This window comes from Paramisgurnus dabryanus, chromosome 7, assembly GCF_030506205.2.
Source record: "Paramisgurnus dabryanus chromosome 7, PD_genome_1.1, whole genome shotgun sequence".
Taxonomy (NCBI): domain Eukaryota; kingdom Metazoa; phylum Chordata; class Actinopteri; order Cypriniformes; family Cobitidae; genus Paramisgurnus; species Paramisgurnus dabryanus.
Window position 1 is genome coordinate 23080477 of NC_133343.1, and position 18086 is coordinate 23098562.

Sequence of the window (18086 nt, forward strand, 5' to 3'; positions counted from 1 at the left end):
GACCCAAATTATGTGTTAAAAAAAAATAATTTCAAAAATTGCAAATATTGTTACAATTTTATCCTTTGAAGTCGTAAAGAAACGAATGACATGATATGCTTTCTAGTAACATTCTAGTTTTCCCTAGGGGAAACTTTGTTTGAAAGCAATACTATTGTTTAACCTAAAAATAAACCTGTAGGAATCCATTGCTTCACTTTGTTCCTCAGATCATATGTACTAAGCAAAAATGTATTTTTGTTTTATATCTGGGGTTTCCAATGACGTATGGTGCAATGTGAAACGCTGTTGTTGTTGTTTTACGTTCGACTACTGTGCAGCTCGCTCATCTAATGTTGTTAAGTTTTATTTAAGTGCTATTTTAACAGACTTGGTAATTATCGAACCCAAACAAAACATGACACATTTTTAACGAAACATTTTCAGCTCAACTGTACACAAAGTGCATGACATTACTCATTTCAACTCACGCAAGCGGTCTTGCCCTCTCACTTCATAATTCTCTCAGAGTGAGGGAGAGAGAGAGAGAGAGAGAGAGAGAGAGGCGTGTTCAATACCACGCGACGCTGCGCAGACCTAGCGGCTCATGACGTCAAAATACCGCGAGAGCGATTCGAAAGCCCTGTTTAACCGTCGAACCGCTCACGCGGTATTTTAATGTCATACGCAGATGGGTCTGCGCAGCATCGCGAGTAGTACAATTGTACAGGAGATGTGCTTGAAGCGTTACAGGGACGGATCTACTGTCACATTAAAACCCGCAACTAGCACAAATGACCAAACTCAACATTTTTGTCCCATGGGCAGGGGTAAGTGTAAGGCTGTGTTTATCCCAAATTTTCGACATTCTGTTCTTTTCTCGCTTAGAGAAGTTCTAGTTTAATATAAAGTAGACACCGCCAGATCTACCATTGTTCTGACTGAAGCTGACTAAAGCCTAATATGTACACATTAACGTTACAGAGTTTACAGTTACACTTTTTATATGAGCATGTGGGTACATTTTGTTTGAATGTGTTTTTGTTATATTAATATATTAAATAAGTAATATTACAGTTATTAACAAGACGTACTATAGGGTTTGGTTTAGTTGCGTGTAATCATGTATGATTTAGTAAATACATTGAACGTTTTACAAAAACCCTGTAAAATGAAGTGTGACTAAACAATTTCACCCAGTAAAGTAGTAAAACGGACGGTTCCAGGGGCCTCTCTTGAGTGTTTTAACATGCTAGAGACCTGAATTTCACAAATAGAAATAAACAATGTAGGCAATGTCAAAAATATACGTGTTAATTGTTTTCCTGCAGAGCACGAAGAGGTTTAACTTTGTGAGTTTGTATGAGCTGGAGAACTGAGCCCGATGTCTTCTCAATGTGCGTGGCTGATGCTCGTCACTTTTCCTTTCTTCCTGATGGCAGGTGCACAAGAAAGTATGACATTATTTATATATTTACGAATGTGACTCTGAAACCAGTACGAGATGAATACATGCTTTTGCTTAAAAAAATTAAAAGCATCACAGAAATTCTAATGGATTTGATGGTTACATTGGGAGTTGTATTGGTTTTACTGGAAACTCTATTGGTCTTCGTGGGTATTTCTTGTAATGTGATGTGTTATTCTGGGGCGATGTTATCTGGCAAATTGGAAAGAATAACATCATTTATTTGTACTGGAATAAGGCCCAAAGACATTACACAAATCATTTTAAAATGATGTGGGTAACAACTGATGGTTCATAATTGTATTTGTAATATTAGAAACCATTTTCAACCATGCATATTGCATTTTGATTTATTTATTTATTACAATGGTGTAATTATGGCATAATAGAATTGTTATATGTATGTTGCATTTACATACATTTGAATTTTTCATCATTTTACTTTAATTAAAGCTTAAATTTATGTTTATGTATGTTTTCTGTGTTCTTGCAGAACCAGTGTGCACTGCCCTGTCAAACATAGGCAAAGAAGTCCTCGTAGGGTCCAATTTAACAGTCTCCTGTGTCTTTAGCAAAACATGCACACAAATAATTTTTCGAGACAATGAAGAAATTAAAAATAAACAGTCGTCCAGTTTAAATGAGGTGTCTGTGGATGTCAAGGATGTAACAGAATTGAGCATCTTCACCTGCAGATGCAAGGAAGACCCAGAGCCATGTGGAATTGACATCACTCCAGGATGTAAGCAACTTTCTTTCAGGAATATGTCTTTATTCAAGATTATAATCATCATAGGAATTCAGGATTTATTTACTTTTTAAATGTCAAAGAAATATTTTGAGATACATTATCAGTGTGCAAGATTACATCAGATAGAAATTTCTCAATGTGAAAGCATACTGAAAGCATGTTTTATCCAAAAATACAAATGAAAAAGCCAGACATATATACTGTCAAATTTGTCTTAAGCATCTGGCTTCCACAAGCTCGAAAAAATGCAAAAATATAAAATGAGAGGTAAACAAGGGCTTGAGAAGTTTCATGTCATCTGAAACCAGAACCATGACAGGTGTCCTAAAGTTAGTTGGGCAAGTAGACAAATGTGTTAAAAAAAAGTACTTAGCTTCCCGTATATCATTCAAAGTAATGTTTTTAACCAAATCCATGTGTACGTTTCTTTCAGATCCACCAGACATTCCAGAAAACCTGACCTGCGTACGAAAAACAGAATATGGCAATGTCACATGCACTTGGAAAATAGGAAGAGAAACCAAAATTATGACCATATGTCAGTTATGGTTAGTTCATAAGAATTATCAAATCACCATTCCAATAAGGATCTCTGATCATATTACACAAACAAGAGCAAACACACTTGAAAATGACTTTCTCTTACGGTGAATTCTGGAATTCAATACGATGGTCTAATATTTCTTTTTTAGGGTATATGATGGGCATCTCCTCAGTTACAGCAGTGTGATGAGCTCAACAGGACTTTGTTTCTCTACATTCCCCATCCGTGGTTCGATGTTGCAACTCAGCTTGACACTTAATGTCTCTAATAGTCTGGGATCAAAGGTCTCAGGTCCCCACAACTTTACCCTCAGAAACATAGGTAAAGAAATGCAAATTGACAGAATTTATTTAATTATACCCTGCATGTTTTGCATCATTCAATATTAAAAATGGTTGCATTACAGAGAAATTGTATTACAGTACATTGTATTCTAACCAGGTGTGCAATTTTCCATCAACCTTAAGCAAAAAAGTTGTACAATGCAACGCTGAAGCACATAAACTTGCTCCAGGCAGTGTGCTTTTTATAGTTTTCATTTTTTAAAGTGTGAAATTTCCACAATTAACCTCTCCTCCTTATGCATGTTTCTATATGGTGGGCAACCCACCCAGTGGGTAACCACCGAAATTAAAATCAAGCAGCAGACCAAATTTACTGTTGCTTAGGACAGAAACTTGGATTAACATAAAATTTTGCATTAATTATCACTTGTTTTATCTGCTTACACCTTAGGAGAGGATGTTATGGGTTGGGGCATTCCAAATGTAAAAAAAAAAAATGGGTCACCTTTATAGATTTTTGCACACTATGTATTTCAGTTGCAAAAAATACAGTGGAGAGAAAAGGGTAAATTGTTCTACTCTGTGTTTTTTTACAGTTAAACCCTCAAGGCCTAATATTACTCACATTGACTGTTTCTCCCGACGGTGCCACCTACACACAGACAATCACAGCATGAACTTGGTCGAAGTCCAATATAAAGTAGAAAATCAGATCTTGGGAAGCCTCCAGGTACAACTTCTGATTCTAAAATGTTATCATTTACATTCATGCATTTGCAGAAACTTTCATCCAAAGCAACTTTAAATGCTTTCATGATATATATTTCATCATTATGTGTAGTAGGGCAATGCTTTAACAACTGCGCTCTAGGAACGTGTCCGTCAAGCCGGATGTAAAAAAGTGCTCTTGATCAAACCTTCAGTTACAATATCATAGCCAACCCACTTCATTTATCTACAGATCTATCTATTATCTGGTCTGGTAAAGTTGGTATTGGTAAAGATAGAACACAGAGTCTCAAACATGATGACACAGGCAAAACCCACAAAACCTCACAGATTAGTCTGGTTGTCAGACCACAAGCCCTCCATGATGACTCAAAACTGGAGCATGAAATGTCAAGAAAGGGTTTTTTCTCTCTTCTTATCATTAGGAAACTAAACCACCGACTTGCGTCTTTTCCCACAGTTTGTATTTTGATTATTTTATATGAATGAATTTATTTCCAAAATATTTTCATCATCCTGTTGCTTGTTTGATAGAAAACACGAATGTAGACGCTTTGTAAAGATCCTGTTGTATTACATTGGAAAAATGGGTGTGACAAAACTTTTTGTGGTAAAAGGTCAAATGAGTACAGCGGCACAAAACAGACACTGGACAGGACATAAAATTGGCTTAACCTACGATGTTGCCCCAGTTTTATTATATTTTTAAAAATGCATGAATTCATCATATATTCTGTGCAATTAAACTTAAGAAAAGTAAGGCACTAGATTGTATAATTTAATATATCTTGTGTAATTCAAATCTTAAGTTTGAGATTGTTTTATGTCATACTTTTTTTTGGGGGGGGGTCGTTAAGGGATGCAGCCTACACAAGGGGGGGGGGCAGAAGCCGAAAAGTTTGAGAACTTTTGGTAGATGGAGTATTTAAAACTTTGGAGTATTTGAAAACAATTATTATTTTGCTAATCTGGTGCCATTAATGGCGCAGATATTACACAACAATTCCTTAAAAAATGATGGACACAGGAATTACAATGACAAAAAGACTATTGTCCACATCGAGATTTCTATCTTTATACTTAGCAAGAGAGTATAGTATATAACAATGGTTGGTTGGAAAGATGGTTGGATTTTAGCTATGTTTACATGCAACCAAAAATCAGTGTGTAATCATATTACCGTATTTTCTGGACTATAAGTAGCATCAGTCAAAAATATGTTTTGAAGAGGAAAAAACATATAAGTCACACTGGACTATACGTCGCGTTTATTGAGAAAATTATTTCACAAAATCCTAGCCGAAGAACAGACATTTAATCTGGAAAGGCAAGTTATTCAACTAAACAATAGCACAGAACAGCAGGCTAAATAGATGTCCGTATGTTAACGTAACATTAACAGTTATTTACATAATACACAATAGCATACAGAACATACCTGGGAGGCTGAATAGGCTAAATTAACATGACAAGCCTGGTAATACCATCCTCTGCTATTTTGCTTCGCTTCATAGACAGAGTCTGGCTGGGCATAATTGACAATCGTTTTCCATCTCGAGGGAGGGGCTTGTCTGAAGTTTAAAATCATTGGTCTAAATGTAAGCCAATCACATAACGTTTGAATATGATGTGCGTATATGATGTGATGTGCGAATATCTGCTCTAAAACATACGTATGATGTGAAAACAAACACATCGATCAAATACCAGAGTTAACATGGCTATGAACGACTTTTGCAGATTATGTAAAGTAAATCGGGCCAGAACTAGTTGAACACGGTGTCTTTCAACTCACGTCTAAGTGGAGGAACGCCCCTCTCTCCTCTCAAACTCTTCCACCAGACAGCCATAACCATTATGTGAATTAAATCTTCCTACCTTATTTTCTGGTTAATCAGGAATGTCACCAAAGAATGTTTGCCCATGAGTCCTCCACCATTAACTGTGAACAATGAAATTCCCTTACATGATTTCTCGATCGTTGTGCACGTCAAGCAGTGCTGCACACAGTTTCTCACTGACGATCGGTAATAGTTGATAAATTAAACTTTTCCCAAAACCTGTCTGGAGTAGGGCAACAACATAATCTCCATTCAAAATGTTTAACAAACACTTTTCTTGTTCGGGCTTAAGTTGGCAAGTGCCGGTTTTCCACAACAGAGCAAATAGCTTTCTGTACCTACATGTCCACTACAAACTACAACCATACATTCGGCGCTTAGCGTCTACGTCACGGCTCTCAGCCCACCCTCTGTTTGTTGATTAGACGGCCGTCTCTCACGGCTGTAGATAATGTAATGGTTTCTCTTGGTTCATATTAAATAATTTTGATGTATAACTCGCACCTGACCTGAAATATATAAGTTTCTATAACTATGCAAAAAGTGTGACTAATAGTCCAGAAAATACGGTAGCTTTGTTTATATGCAACCAAATAATCTGTTTGTAATCGTATTGATGGATAATTTGTATTGAAAGCATTCACGTAAACACCTTAATCAATACGATTGAGGTTGATCGTATGCAAATTTCAATCGTATTGAAGGGGGTGGTGTAGTCCGATCTCTGTGATCCGATCGGCAGGAGAAAAGCGTGAATCGCGGTATTTTCTCAATCGGATGCAAAAATACATTGTGCACATGCGCAGAACAATTATTCACATCTTATATTTATGTACCTCATATTTATCTATTACACGATTCTCGTCACAGAAACATGTAATTATGGCAACACGCATTATTAAGTTAACGGACTCACCCGCTGTCACGCACTGTACATTCTGCAGCGTTCATGTCTAGGCTACATTCGTAACATTTGGCTACATAAAGAAATAAAATAGCATTGTGCCTTTTGAAAATTGTCTGTATTTAAAAACTATATTTGCTCAACTTTGTACATATATCCAGAGATATAGCAAACTCGACCAGAAATGTAGTGCGCTGCGTTGCCAAGTCCTCTGCTTTTTTTCGAGTTCAGATTTGGGCTACTGTTCAAAAAGTCTCCACAGGGTTTTTTTGCTGGTTAAAAATTAAAGGATTTCATTGATTAGTTATTGATATTTGGGCTGTGGACAATCATTGTGATGCTTTTGGGAAAATTTAAATGTCCATTGGGATGGTTTTGATACGTGAATCTGGCAACCCTGGCTTTGCGCTTGCACAGGCATTGGTTCGGATTTCATTTTTTTTTCATTTCATTTATTTATAAAGCACTATTAAAACAACAGGGTATGTTGACCAAGGTGCTGTACAATATACATAGAAAACAGGGGAAAAGAAAAGAAAAACAGCGTGAGCCGAGATAATAAATTAATAAAAAACTAAAAATCGATATCACCATATAGACACAAATCATAACATACAACGGGCAGCTCAACACACTTCCGGCTGAAAGGCAAGATGTAAAAAATGAGCCTTCAGTCGGCTTTTAAAAATTGTTATCGTACGTGATTCTCTAATATGCAAAGGCAAATTATTCCACCTCTTTGGATTCTATAGAATGTACTTGTAAACGAACATTTAAATCAGATTGGAATGTTTAGAGTGCATGTAAACTGTATTGTTGTAACCTTCAATCGGTTGGATTAACAGAAAATTTGTGCATGTAAACATTCTGTTGTCTCTCTTAAACAGACAGGCGCTGAGCCAATTTTAAACGTATCATCCTTGCACCCATATACCACATACAAGTTCCGGATCAGGAGAAAAATCAATCGTGAAGTGGGCCTATGGAGTGACTGGAGTCTGGAAAAAGAAGCAGAAACCAAAGAGGAAGGTAAGTAAAGACCTAACTGTACAGTACATTGCTCATAAGTACCTTTGATGATTGTGTATTCTAAAGATATATAGATAGTTTGCATGCATCTGTAGTTATTTGCTTGTAAAGATGTAAAAAATTGAAAAGGGCATCAAATGAACATAGTTTTCTGGCAAGAGTTCTTTAGAATTATGATGGTGTAAGATAACATCACGATGGTGACGTTACTCTTTGAAGATGCAAACGTATATCAAAGAGAACCTGTGTCATATAGGCATACAGCAAGTTTATAATGTTAAGTTACTAATACTGACATATAGCGGTAAATTATCTCTTTGGATAAACTTTTAATTGCTTGACATTGTTGAGAAATAGATACTAAATATATTGCTCATTTTGGGGAAATAACTGTGACAATTCACAAAGTATAAATAAAAAATGTAGAAATATATGGTAGATATTATGCTTAACTGACATGCTACACAAGAGCAAGACTGGTTATGAACATTTTTTTTTTGTTATTAATTTGGCATCGTCTCTTTTTTTAGCTCCTGACACGGAACTTGATGTCTGGTACATGCAGGAGATAAAATCTAAAAACTGTTTCAGAATATTTTGGAAGGCAAGTGAACACTTCACCAACCAGACTACATTTTCCTTCTTTTAATGACAACATTGGATTTATTCATGACCTGCACAAGTCGTTTAGTTTAAGGGGCATGTACGATATGGACAATACGTTACACCATCCCTTCTCACCCTTTACTTACGCAGGCCCTTAAAGGTCAAACCACCGCCCAGCAAGTGGTTGCATGGTGTGAATTGCATCTTCCCAAACAGTGTTAGCCTGAAACCAAAAGATAGCCGACGTTAAAGTTTCAGTTTACAAAAATCGAGCAGGGGCTTAGAGGAAATGATGGATTTGAGAACTCAGTCTTTCAGAGGTGTTGCTTTGTGATGTTAAGATCTTGACTCGGTCACAGTTCGTTAGATGTTAAGGATGCATGCATTCAGATGAATTAAACCGAACCAACACTGATTCATTAGATATGATTCATTATTAGAAAATTAATGTACAGGGAGTTGTTTTGGATTAATTTGATGTTCAAAGGAAATCATTTGCATTTTGATTTTCGCTGTAACTCAATATGTCAAGGCCATAAGATGACTATTGTGTCAGATTTTAATGAATATATGCGAATGTAGCACACAACTGTGAATAATAACATCATAGACTAAAATGGACAATTAAAACTATATTCCGTTTCCTATCTATAATTTAGACTTACAATACTCAAAATGATTTTACATTAATAAGGATGATTTAAAATTTCAAACAGAAAATTATAGCACAAATATAGCTAACCCTTTTCTTCTGTCAGGACATTTTTGCAATACTTTTGGTATTTAAACTAAACAATTAAAAAATTAATATACTATATTATAAAGTCTTAATACTTTATGTTTTAGAAATTGAGCAAATCGGAAGCCAAGGGAAAAATTCTAAGATATAAAATAAGTGTCCAGGTGGAGAAGAAGAGGAACTTAACCATTTTAGATGCAAACATTACGAATCGACTCATCTGTTGCAGTTCCTGTTCTGTCTCAGTATCTGCCATTAACTCAAAGGGTCAATCACCTGCCAAATTTATTAACCTACGCTTTCCAGGTAAGGCTATTTATTCATTAATTTTTAGCCATGTAGCTTAACTTACACAGTAAAAATTATATCAAATCAATATATATTTTTATGTTACTTGACAAATTAAGTTAAACAATTTCAACTTGTTTTTCTAAGTTATGTCAACTTGCATAATTAAGTTGTTTAAACTAAATGCTGCATTTTATTTACAGTGCAGGTTTAGCCAATTTTCAATTTGGTTTCAATTTTCATTTAGGTTTCATTCATGAGGCAAATAAAGTTAAATAATCTATTGTGTTTCTCTTTTTTAGATTCGGTTTTAGATGTTGAGTCACAAATTCTCTCAAATGATAGTATTGCCCTCTCCTGGCCAGAGCTTGCTATTGCCGGCCATAAAACTGAGTATGTGGTACACTGGTATGCAGTTGGAGAAAAAGAAAAGCTTTCGTGGATTAGAGTGATGAATACCTCAATTGAAGTTACAGGCAAGTTTAAAGTGATGTCATGTTAAAGCTAGTAACCAATTGAATAATTTTGCTCATTAATCTGTGTAATATTCTTCTGTGAATGATTTGAAGTTGTTTATTGGTGTCTGTACAGGTCTCCAACCTCACAAATGCTATCACGGTGCAGTTACCGCTCTCCGCTCAAATGGTCCTGCAGTGGCATCCATTCAAGGCATATCCACATGGCAGTCAGGTTGGTGGCTTGAAATCAGTCTATAAAAATCAAGGAATGTCATCAGGGATGTCACGATTATATAATTGGGCTGACGGTTAATTGCGTAATAAATTGTGACGGTTATGCAGATTAATTGTCTGCCTTGCTTTAACATTTAATTCTCATGATTGTTTTTGTTTATAATTTTCACACATTGTTGTGATTATTTAAATTCAATATTTTGCAAGGTTTACCTGGCAGTAAATATTAATACACATAACACGTATTTAAAAGTAATTATTTAATGAAGATATCTTTCAAAAACTAAAAATTCTTCATAAGAAATAAACACAATAAAGTGTCTGAAAAATACCTGAAAATAAAAATGCAATCAAAATAAACTGACTATATCAAAACAGGCCTTAAAAAGTAGCCAATCCTACTGAGGTCATATAAGTACTGGACCACATGTCTGTAGAGGCTGCAAAATCCATTCCTTAAAGATTCTTAAGAATAGCATCCTTCACTTACCTAAATTTGAAATTGCTGTTTTGGAAATATATGTTTTACCTGGCAGTTCATACTGCTTATTAAAATGTCTGGCAGCATTTCTTAAAATTCAGTTTTTCCCCACTGTATTGAATGGCTTTGCAATGTTTCGTGTTACACGGTAAGTTAAAGAGTGTCATCTAATACTGGCTCGTTTGATGCTGCAGCTCCCCCTTGTGTTTTTTAGAGAGATGTGCAATCATTGCGGTGATTTGAAATCATAGCGATGAGGTCAAACAATCACAATGAGATGATTATTTAATCATTGTGACAGCCCTAAATGTCATATTTAGAAGCATTTTTGCTCACTTAAAGAAAATTTTAAATGTATCTCCAGAAAAAAACTTTCTTTATTGATTCAAAATACATTTGTCTGGTTCAGTTGAGCCACAGTTTTTGTTGATAATAAGCCTAAAGTAAATATTTATCTTCCCAGTTCCAGAACAGGGTCCAGTTCCCCAACAAAGCTCGAAGAAGAGCGAAAGTTTGGAAGTGAAATGGTCTACAATCCCTCAAGATAAGATCAGAGGGTGTTTGAGAAGATATAGCATCTACCTGAACAAGTTGAACGGAAGTATTGAACATTTCAGTAAGTAACATTTTTAGCTTGCATTAAACAAATATGGTGGTGGCGCCTAATAGGTGAAAATGTCATTCTAGATAATTCTGCATTGGATGTTTCCATAATGCTAAACAAGGATCCATAAAGTGACTTTACTTGACTGTAATTGTAGGTGTGGAGTATACAAAGACACAATATACCATCAGTGGTTTATCACCAGGAGAGTGTTATAACCTGTGGGTGACTGCCTGGACAGATGCTGGGGAGGGACCCAAAGGAAGTGACCTTCCATTTTGCACACTACCAGACTGTAAGTTTTTGCTCAGAACAACATTTACATTTATGAATTTAGCAGACGCTTTTATTCAGTGTGATCATGGGTGTGTCAATTATAACTCTTGTTAAAGATGTAATGTGGGACTTTTAGACAGAAAAGCAATATAATATACATAACCATATTATCAGTGCTGTATAAAGACCTTACATAATGAACTGTATCGCTTTTATTAACTAAGAATAAGCGGTTTTATTCAACATACACCGCAGGTCCCCTTACATGGAAATTGCTGTCAGGTTTCTACAATAGCCCTTAACAGACAAACTGTACAGTTGAGTGCGTTTCGTCCCTATGTTGTCTCAGACGACAACATGTGTGTTCTGTGACGGCTACCTTAGCTTCAATATGCATTACAAAATTAAAGGGACACTCCACTTTTTTTGAAAATATTCTAATTTTCCAACTCCCCTAGAGTTAAACATTTGATTTTTACAGTTTTGGAATCCATTCAGCCGATCTCTGGGTCTGGCGGTACCACTTTTAGCATAGCTTAGCACAATCCATTGAATCTGATTAGACCATTTAGCATCGCGCTCATTGTATGCTCATGATATTACGCAGCAGCCGAAACTAGTCCCCTTATTAACTTTCAATAGCAGGGGACTATTTCTGGGCACTGTGTAATATCATTGCGCCTCCTGCTGCCATGTTACAGCAGCAAAGTCCTTGATTATTATGCCAGAATGAGAGTATAGTTCCTAGCCTAGAAAATCACAGCTTTTAATTTTCTGTCGGTTTTAGTACACAATCTAACTACAGAAGAGTCAAGGTTTAAATAGGAAAAATATCGAAACTCTTTGGTTATTTTTTAAGTGATGCTAATGGTCTAATCAGATTCAATGGATTGTGCTAAGCTATGCTAAAAGTGGTACTGCCAGACCAGAAGATCAGATGAATAGATTCCAAAACAGTAAAAATCAAATGTTTAACTCTAGGAGAGCTGGAAATGAGTATATTTTTTTTTTAAAGTGGAGTGTCTCTTTAAGAGGTGAACTGTGGACTGAGCTGTTGGTTGCAATAAGCAATCTCATCACTAGATGCTGCTAAAAAAACTCACACTGGATCTTTAATGGTGTCATGCATAGTTAAAGGCGAGGTGCATGATCTCTGAAAGCCAATGTTGACATTTGAAATCACCTTAACAAACACACCCCTACCCCAATAGAATCTGGACCTTCTTTTGATAGACCCGCCCCACACATATACGCAACCCAGGCAATGATTAGGTTACTAGACATGGCCCTTACTGCTGATTGGCTACAAGTGTGCTTTGGTACTCGGCTGACTCCGTTTTCCAAAGTGTTTTTCAAAATACATGCACCCCGCCTTTAACCGACCTCAACTAATTTTTGCCATTATTTTGCTTCTCGGTTGAAACCTGTAATTCTGTTTAATATAGAACTAATTATACTTTAATCTTTCAGCTGAAAAACTATTGTCACTCGTGATCTTAGCCGGAGGAACCGTTCTTCTCATCTGCCTCATTATTCTGTGCGTCTGTCAGTTCTCATCTGTCCAGAAAAGGTAAGAAATGGCAGTATGTTTTGGATCGAACAGAGACAGGCTTTGTTTATGTGCTCAGACATTCCTATGTTTGTATTTTTGCCATAGATTCCTAAGGTGTTGCCAGTGTCTGCTCCCTACAGTTATTCCTGATCCAGCAAACAGCAAATGTGCAAGGGAATATGTCGTTGACCAGGTAAATGCATGCAAATGTCATATTAAAAAAAACTGGTTAGACAGCATTTTTGCACTTAATGACAAAATGCTGCAACGCCCACTCTCTTTCAAGAAAAGAATTAGACTTTTCTTACCAGTGACGTTTCAGCCACCAGGCCTTCATTAGACATTGGGGCAGTTTCCCGGACAGGGTTTAGATTAATCCACGGGCCTCATTTATAAAGCGTGCGTACCCACAGATTTGGTCGTAAAGTGTGCGTTCGCAAAAATCCATGGCAAAGTCCATATTTATAAAAACTGTCTGACGTGGGAAAGTGCTTAGCGCCACGTCAGGGTCTGAGCTTGTCTGATTGCTGCAGGTTTTTGGAAATATATGGCATTCTTGCTGCTCGAAATTGGGTTTAAACATTGACAAGCGCTCTTTTATATGTCTATGGCATTAATTATGCATCGTTTAAAGGCGTAGGTTTAAAACTGCTCAGCTGCACACAAGTTCAAGATCATTTGTGATGTATAATGTCACATCTGAAAGAAAGGAGTATGCACGTTTCCTGCGCATAAGTTCGGTTTATGAATCACACGTACACATTTTTGATAAATGATCGTAAGATCGTTTCTACGCAGCATTTATTAAATGAGGCCCGACGACTACGCAGGACTGAAGGACATTTTAGTTTTTTCAAACATACCTTACAAAAAACAATACTGGTATGCATCTTGAGACCATGACACAGGTGTATGTTAAGATATGTCAAGATGTTTTTAAATTAAGGCGGCTCAAACATGCATTTTAGTCAGGGACTAGGATAACCCCACATTTAGTTTTATACACATTTACTTCCAGTAACAGTTGTTTTTCTTTTATTTTATGGATTATGCAAGTGGCTTCCTAACAGGATTAAGAGAAAAACAAAAAATGAAAGACAAGAATGAAAACTTTGCAGAATGAAAACTTTCTTGATTAAGTTCTTTGGAAAAAGGCCTGGGGCCTCATTTATAAAATGCTGCCTAGAAACCATCCTACTTTTTTTAGATGTGAAATCAATAAATCGCAAATGATCTTGAACTTGTGCGCAGCTGAGCATTTTCGGATCTCCGCCTTTAAACAATGCCTATTTAATGTCATAGACATATAAAAGAGCGCTTGTCAATGTTTGAACCCTTGCTTATTTTCCAAAAACCTGCAACAATCAGACAAGCAAAGTGCGTACGTCTTCTCAGACCCTGACGTGTCGCAAAGCACTTGTCCACATCAAAAAGTTGGACTTTGCCATGGATTTTTGCGTACGCACACTTTATGATCAAATCTGTCTGTACGCATGCTTAATAATTGAGGCTCCTGATTTAGCTAAAGCCAGAAATAGGCCTAAGTTGCCTTAGAAAAGCATTACTGGTGTTTATTGTGAGAAAAAATTTATGGCACTGGCTTATTTTAAGATGTGTCAGTGCACGTTATTTTCAGTTGAGACAGCTCAAACATGTGTTTTAGTTTAGGACTAGCCTTAAGCCTTTGTGAAAACAGGGAAAAAGAGTCTAAAGTGAAAATCCAAGTTTCCCTGATTTACGTTTCATATCAGTATCTCCTCCCCGATCTAACGTCTGCAAATGATGACAATTTTTATTTTTGGGTGAACTATCCCTTTAATACTTTAAAAAGATCCAGAAAGAATGTGAAACAAACCTAAAGCATTATTGTATTGCATATTGTACAGCACGTTATTTACCTAGTTATCACATATATGCACATTTCTTCAGTATTGTGCAGCCCAGTTAGTATACACATTTTAAAATGTTAAATATTTTATTTTAGAAAATCTGAGATTATGTACTCAACTCTCATTTCAGTTACAGTGAAGATGTTCAGTAAATAACACATCAAAATAGTCTGTTTCTCAATTACTTCAGAGACCTTGGACCACAAAACCAGTTATGTCGCACAGGTATATTTGTAGCAATAGCCAATTAATTAATTATTGCCAAAAAACATTAGGATATTAAGCAAAGATCATGTTTTATAAAGATATTATTTGAACTTCCTACCATAAATATATCAAAAATGTATTTATCATTAGTAATATGTGTTGCTAAGGACTTCATTTGGACAACTTTAAAAGCGATTTTCTCATTAATTAGTTTTTTTTCACCCTCAGATTTTCAAATAGTTGTATCTCAACGTATCCTAACAAAGCATACACCAATGGAAAGCTTTTTCAGCTTTCAGATGATGTATAAATCTTAATCTCCAAAAATTACTGGTTTTGTGGTCCAGGGTCACATATGTCTTTTGTATAGAAAATGTAAAGACACTTGCGTTTGGAATGATGTAAGGTATAAAGACAACATTCTTATATTAAAACAAACATTTATATAGAATTTTCGCAGTGGCGGCCGGTGACTTCTTTTTTTGAGGGCGCACGATGCGAAGTTCATCACAACATGTCTGTGCTTCGTAATTTCAAAATATATGTTCTGCGCGTTGAACCTATGTGCATCACGTGTGTTGTCAAAATAAGTGCCTGCTGCAGACGCCTCTAAAGGGTTTATGATAAAAGAGACGCTCACGTTTGCCAGATACTCGCATAATCTCATGCGTAATCAGAGTTTAATGTTAAGGGAGTGTCTTGCATGTATTTTGTGAATGTGAGCGTCTCTTTTATCATAAACGTTTTTGACGCATGTGCAGCAGTCACTTATTTAGAAAAAACACGTGATGCACATGATTCACATGACCCAACAAACAAATTTTGAAAACGCAAGCAACACACATGACACTTCGAACACTTATTTTGAATTTGCGCCCCTCAGAAGAGCAGTCACGAGCCGCCACTGAATTTTAGGCTAAAATGCTGTAAAAATCAGAAAACGTAATTGATTAAATTCAATTAATTGATTTATTGTTTCACATCTTTAACCCCTTCACCGACTGACGTGAACTAAAGTTCCAGCATCACCAAAGTGACTCCAGCATGAGTGAGGATCCAGATATCATGGAGGTACAAGAGGTCCCTTATCACTCCGGCTTCACCTGCAACTACATCAAGAGCTTCTCTCAAGAGTCCACCTCCTCTGATACCACCCAGATCACCAGGACCACAGACGTTACAGGGGATTACATCTACACTCGAGGAGCAATAAGTGGAGGCGAGGAGGAAGAGGAAGACGAAGAGGAAAGGAGTTTCGATGAATTTGGATTCCGTCCATGCATCAACCCTTTCCTTGAACCATTGGTTTTATCTAATGGAAAGCTGAAGCTTGATGCAGTGATAATAAACTGCAGTGAATTTATGGATTGCACGTGATCTTTCGAGGGCATTAAGATTTGACCATATGTTTATTGTTTACCTTCTTGTATGGGTGCTAAAAAAAGCTCTGAAATTCAATACAGTTTTGTGTTGACTGCTTGGAGACACCACAATACACTGGGTCTATTAAGACATCTGCAGCAAGCCAGACTCAAGTTGGACATTTTAAGAAACTTGTATGGCTGTTTTAGGGATTTTCCAGTGACTGCCGATTTTATGGAGGTGGAGATGGCCTGCCAATGGATTTAGCCCTCTAGACATGAATTGCTGTATTATGTATCATGTTTTAGGGGACACACGGCTTTTCTAAACTTCGTAGACAAACAACTAGCTTTGTTTGACAGACTCGATGGGTGGAACGAAAAATTCATGAGAAGGAAGGAGAAGTAACTGATGAAAAAATGATCTGTATTATACAGACAACCATTCTTTCCACTACAACACTGTCACTTTACCAATGTAACTTGCCAGCTCTCACAATACAATACTTCAGGACAATTGCGCAATACTCATATTTACTCCAATGCGGGATGTTCGACCCACTACAAACATACATTCACCAAAGTTTCATTGAAGATATTTTATTAAAATAGAGGATATGATTAATTTAATGAAATTAAATGTGAATGAAATACTGTCTTAATATAAACGCATGTCAGCTTTTCAAGTCAAAGCATTGAAGAAGACTCAGGAATAAATATTTCTTTATTTTTACGGTCCCTTGTGTGCCTTTTTTTGTCCAGTGACACCTATATAATACTCAAGGATTTCGCTGCCGTAACATGGCTGCAGGAGGCGCAATGATATTACGCTGCCGGAAATAGTCCCTTTAGTAACTTTCAATGGCAGGGGATTATTTTCGGCTGCTGCGTTATATCATTGTGCCTCATGTTATGGCAGCAAAGTCCTTGATTATTATGGCAGAATGAGTGTATAGTTCCTAGCCATATCTGCCTAAAAAATCGCAACTTTACATTTTTTTGTCTGTCATAGTACACAATATAACTACAGAAGAGTAAAATTTTAAAAAGGGAAAACATCGAATCTCTTTGGATATTTTTGAGCATGATGCTAATGGTCTAATCAGATTTAATGGATTATGCTAAGCTATGCTAAAAGTGGTACCGCCAGACCCAGAGATCGACTGAATGGATGGAAAAAAAAGTTTAACTCTAGGGGAGCTTTTTTTAAGTGGAGTGTCCCTTTAAGTACAATTAGTAAATGTACTGTTTTCATGCACTAATTATGTATTTAATATACAATAATAGTCTTTAGTACTTCTTAAGATAAACTTAAGAACATCGAAGTGTACTATTTTAAGACACCATTTAGTATCTTTTTTCAAGTGCACCAAGTTACTCTCAAAGTAAAACTATACTTTAACATTATCCCACTATCTATGGACAACTTATGATTGCCTACATATTCATGTCTTTTAAATTCATACAAGACGATTGCCAACCAAACACAGACAATTGATGCAGTTTTACTTACCTTTTGCGACTCGTGGCCCGGTTGGGATCACCCCATTTCAAGAAATCTAGCGTTGAACAAACATAAGTTTGCACAACTCCGCTGCTAAGTTACTCCGGATAAAAAACTACATGCATTATTCCCATAATGACAGGTTCTTTGGGAAGCTGAACATGCTTAAATTTCCTCACAACAACAACAACACACTTCTCTGGTGACGTTAATTTCATATCATCTCTTGAACGGTGTGCGTTTGCAAGCCCATATAAGGACTTCCACTGTACTTCCTGCACTGAAATTGCCCATTAAAGAAATAAAGCAAGATTGTTACTTATGAATCTTTCATGTTAAAAAAAAACTTTCCGAAACT

At 36.3% G+C, this 18086-nt stretch overlaps 1 protein-coding gene across 1 annotated transcript; it reads left to right on the forward strand.

The window, feature by feature from the left end:
* The first annotated feature begins 679 nt into the window (after window positions 1-679).
* il12rb2 (interleukin 12 receptor, beta 2a) lies at window positions 680-16957 on the forward strand. Its single transcript, XM_065264914.2, has 16 exons — window positions 680-809; window positions 1311-1433; window positions 1941-2189; window positions 2632-2746; window positions 2891-3063; window positions 3623-3756; window positions 7388-7529; window positions 8060-8133; window positions 8982-9180; window positions 9465-9638; window positions 9754-9852; window positions 10799-10951; window positions 11097-11234; window positions 12686-12785; window positions 12873-12960; window positions 15881-16957. The coding sequence occupies exons 2-16, from the start codon at window positions 1364-1366 to the stop codon at window positions 16238-16240; spliced, it is 2268 nt and encodes a 755-aa protein (XP_065120986.2). The 5' UTR covers window positions 680-809; window positions 1311-1363; the 3' UTR covers window positions 16241-16957.
* Window positions 16958-18086: the final 1129 nt, after the last annotated feature.